Genomic DNA, 3535 nt, shown 5'->3' with positions numbered 1-3535 from the left:
TTTAGTATAAAAAATGTAATGTTCTTATATTATGAGACGGAAGGAGTAGCTCTTAGGCACGTGCAATAGTATTTCGAGACGACACTATAATTTGACAACCAGATCAGATCAGGTGATAGCATCCAAGACTTCATCATGTCGACGAACGTTCCTACCTGCTGGACTTCCATCGTTGGACCAACCAGACCAACAAGACAGCCTCGAACTCTGTCAGCGCGCTAGCTGGCTAGGGGCGGCTATTGGTCAACGGTCAAATACACACAAGTATATATAGAAATAAAAGAGCGAAGCAGAATCTTCAACCAACCAGTTTAATAGTTTCTCTGTTCAAAATTATTTGTGGCTCAAATGGCTGTATATGTTTATATGCCTTTTTACTCTGCATATTAGGTTTGTCAGAAGTCAATCTCATCCAACTTTGACCAAGTTTATATAAAAAATTATTGACATTTACATAACAGCACCAACATCATTAGATTCATCTCGGAATATATTTTTATGTTATATTTATTAGATATTATAGATGCTAATAATTTCTAATATAAATTTGGTCAGACTTAGCTAAGTTTGACTTTCGGCAAATCCAATGTGCAATGTAAAAAGGACCGGAGGGAGTACATCATAGTTTATTATACTCATCCATGCTAAGCTTCCACCAATTTCGGGCCGCCTTCTGGACGTTCAGCACATATATAAGTCTTTTTGAAGATTTTAATATGAACTACATACGAAACAAAATAAGTGAATCTACACTCCAGACAATGTCTATATACAGCCAGATGCAGTAACGGAGGGAGTACTAGGCATGCACGTACGCATTATGTGAGTAAATGGAATAAAACGACGGGCCGGATGGATTAGCAACGCACTTGCACTTGCACCACGACTGAATTCAACGTGTCCACCTTGGACCCAACCACGGCCCACTCTACATACAAGACGACACGAGGCGGCCGACATCACATGAGTGCATCACACGCAATTTTCTCCACCAAACTCGACTTCCTTCCCCACCCGATCGAAAAACTAGGCTAGGCGCGCGGCATGGCATCACAAATTTCACCAGGCATAAAAAAGAAGTTTCAAGTGAAGAAGAAGAATTTGTCCTCTTCCTCTGACACGATCCGCGCAAACACCTGGCCCGGCATGTCAAGCCTGGCTTCTGTTGATCCGGTTCTCACCGTACGTCATTTTTTTTTAAAGATCCAGCATTGCTGGCATTCATTGATAATAGCAGAAAGCAATGGAAAACAACAAGGTGATGAAGGTCCTAGGAACTCTCTACTCGTCCAAGCTGGTAACACCAATTCTCATTCGGCTAAGAATGTGCAGATCCTATATTAATAAACACTCATAATCCTGGCCATGTCAAAACAAACCTGGCCATGTCGACGGATGGAATGGACCGCTCCGTTCCGTTCTCACGTCACAACCCATCCCTCGTTGCTTCACTCACTGCCCAAAAGTGCAAGGCTGCACCCTTCAAAAAAAAAGTGCAAGGCTGCTCATATACCAAAAAAAAAAGAGTCCATCGAGTCCTGGTCATACATGATCATATATGGTACATATATAAAAAACAACGATCAATCTTTATAAAAGAGAAATCCTAGCTACACCTCGCCAAACGCACGGGTACGGGCGCGAACCTGCAAAGCAGCAAAGCCACTCATGCATGACCCGTGATTCCTTGGTTGACTATGACCAGTAGCTCCTTGATTGATTAACGACCCCCTACGGCGCCACGTGCTTTAATTTGACCACCAAATTAAGCCATTTTATGCTAGGCTTATCACATGTAGTCGTACCTACGAGCAAGTTCCTCCAACTTTCATCGTCAATGACTAGAGCACCCACCGACCACCAAAGTAAGCTCACGTCTGCGGGGTGCGTTAGGGCATGTACAACCCGGGCACTGAGCATGGTACGCTAGGGACTGGAGAGCAATGATACACGTACGGATGAGTTATGTATGTTTTATGCAGGCAGTCGACAACTTTTGATTGGAAATAGAGGGGGTGGGGATGTGCCCCACTCGTAAAATTCAGCCGAATGAGATAATTTGTCGAAAGATTATGTAAGGGCATCTCTAAATCGGACTCTCAGACTGCCTGCATACGTACAGACCACGCGGTTTGCCATCCAACACAGGTTTGTATTAGTCTGCCAAGCAGTCCGGATGTACTTTTTCCGAAAAATAAGAGTCAAACAGGGGTGCTTAGCAGGAGTGCAAACAACAGCCATATAGGACTCCGACACCTCAAACCCACCCAAAACTCAGGTTGAGCTGCATGGGACAACGGTTCGACTGGTGGCTGCGCGGGAGAGGGATGACGGGCTGGAGGAAGAGGAAGAAAGGGGAAAATGTGATTGAAATAAAAAAAATGTTAGGCGATTGAGAAATAGTTGCCGCCAAGCAAACTCCACTGGTCAGCCGTCATATCAACACACACAAGTGCATTAAAATGTGAAGCAACGGAATCTTCAACCGACGAGTTTAGTCATCCATCCAGGCTGCCATCTTCTAGACGTTCAACACTGCTGCATTTTACTTGTGATATGCTGGCCATGCACGTACGCATGATCGAGGCGAGTGAATGAACGAAAGAAAGAAAACGACCTTGGGCTATCCACAGCAACCCACGCCGAGCACCACCAAGTCACCAACCACGGCGTCGACGAGTGAATTCAACGTGGCCACAGCCGCGAAAACGGCATCAAATCCCCATGATTTTGTCACCGGTCACCACCAGTCGCACACACAACCCCCACCAACCACGGCCGTAGCTCCCCGCCCCTGCATATAAGACGCGAGCCGGCATCGCACTTTGCTTCATCCACCACCAAACTCTCATTTCACCCAGCACCTACGCAAGCAAGAGACAAGCAAACTTGACCCTCCGGTCGAGCAACCACGCCAGCCAGAGCGCGCCGCACCTCCACCTCGCCGCCGAGCACCCAGCACACGAGCCGCCCGGCCATGGAGGTGGAGGCGTTCCCGATTGGGTTCACCAAGGGCGTGCGCGCGCACTGGCGCCGCCGCAAGTACCAGCGCCTGGAGGCCGGCGAGGGCGGCGGCAGCAGGTCCCAGGGCACGCAGCGCCTCGGCGGCTCCGGCGCGCGTCGCGTCGGGTGGCGCGTGCGGCTGCGCGGGCTTCTCATCCGGCGCGCGCGCGCCTTCCGCGCGATCGTGACGGCGCCGCGGCGGCTGCTGGCGCGCGCGCGGGACGCGTACGTGGGCGGCATGCTGGCCGTGGCCCGGAAGGCGTCGGCCACGGCGCTGCCCGGCGGCGGGCCCGAGGGGATCTGGGCCAGGCGCGTGCCGCGGCGGAAGCAGCTGCCCTCGGCGACGGCGGCGCGGACGTCCGAGTTCGAGCAGCGGCTGGTCATGGAGATCTACAAGTCCATCGTCGCGTCCAAGGAGCTCACCACCATGCTCCACTCCTCCACCGCGCACCTGCAGCCGCCGCCCGCGCGCGCCTAGCTTCCCCAAGGCGGTTGCTGAAGCGAGGTTTTTCAAGATGATCGTCTTCTCTCT

The 3535-nt window shown here is 50.7% G+C and overlaps 1 protein-coding gene across 1 annotated transcript; it reads left to right on the top strand.

The window, feature by feature from the left end:
- Nucleotides 1–2809: 2809 nt before the first annotated feature.
- On the top strand, nt 2810–3535 carry LOC123182184 (uncharacterized). Its single transcript, XM_044594677.1, has one exon. The coding sequence runs from the start codon at nt 2978–2980 to the stop codon at nt 3479–3481; it is 504 nt and encodes a 167-aa protein (XP_044450612.1). The 5' UTR covers nt 2810–2977; the 3' UTR covers nt 3482–3535.

The sequence above is a fragment of the Triticum aestivum genome, chromosome 1A (genome assembly GCF_018294505.1).
Source record: "Triticum aestivum cultivar Chinese Spring chromosome 1A, IWGSC CS RefSeq v2.1, whole genome shotgun sequence".
Taxonomy (NCBI): domain Eukaryota; kingdom Viridiplantae; phylum Streptophyta; class Magnoliopsida; order Poales; family Poaceae; genus Triticum; species Triticum aestivum.
The sequence above is the reverse complement of the archived record's forward strand: the minus strand, read 5'-3'. Positions and strand labels throughout refer to the sequence as shown.

What these genes read in the sequence shown, in the direction of transcription:
- LOC123182184 (XM_044594677.1), top strand. Translation starts at nt 2,978, where the DNA reads ATGGAGGTGGAGGCGTTCCCGATTGGGTTCACCAAGGGCGTGCGCGCG.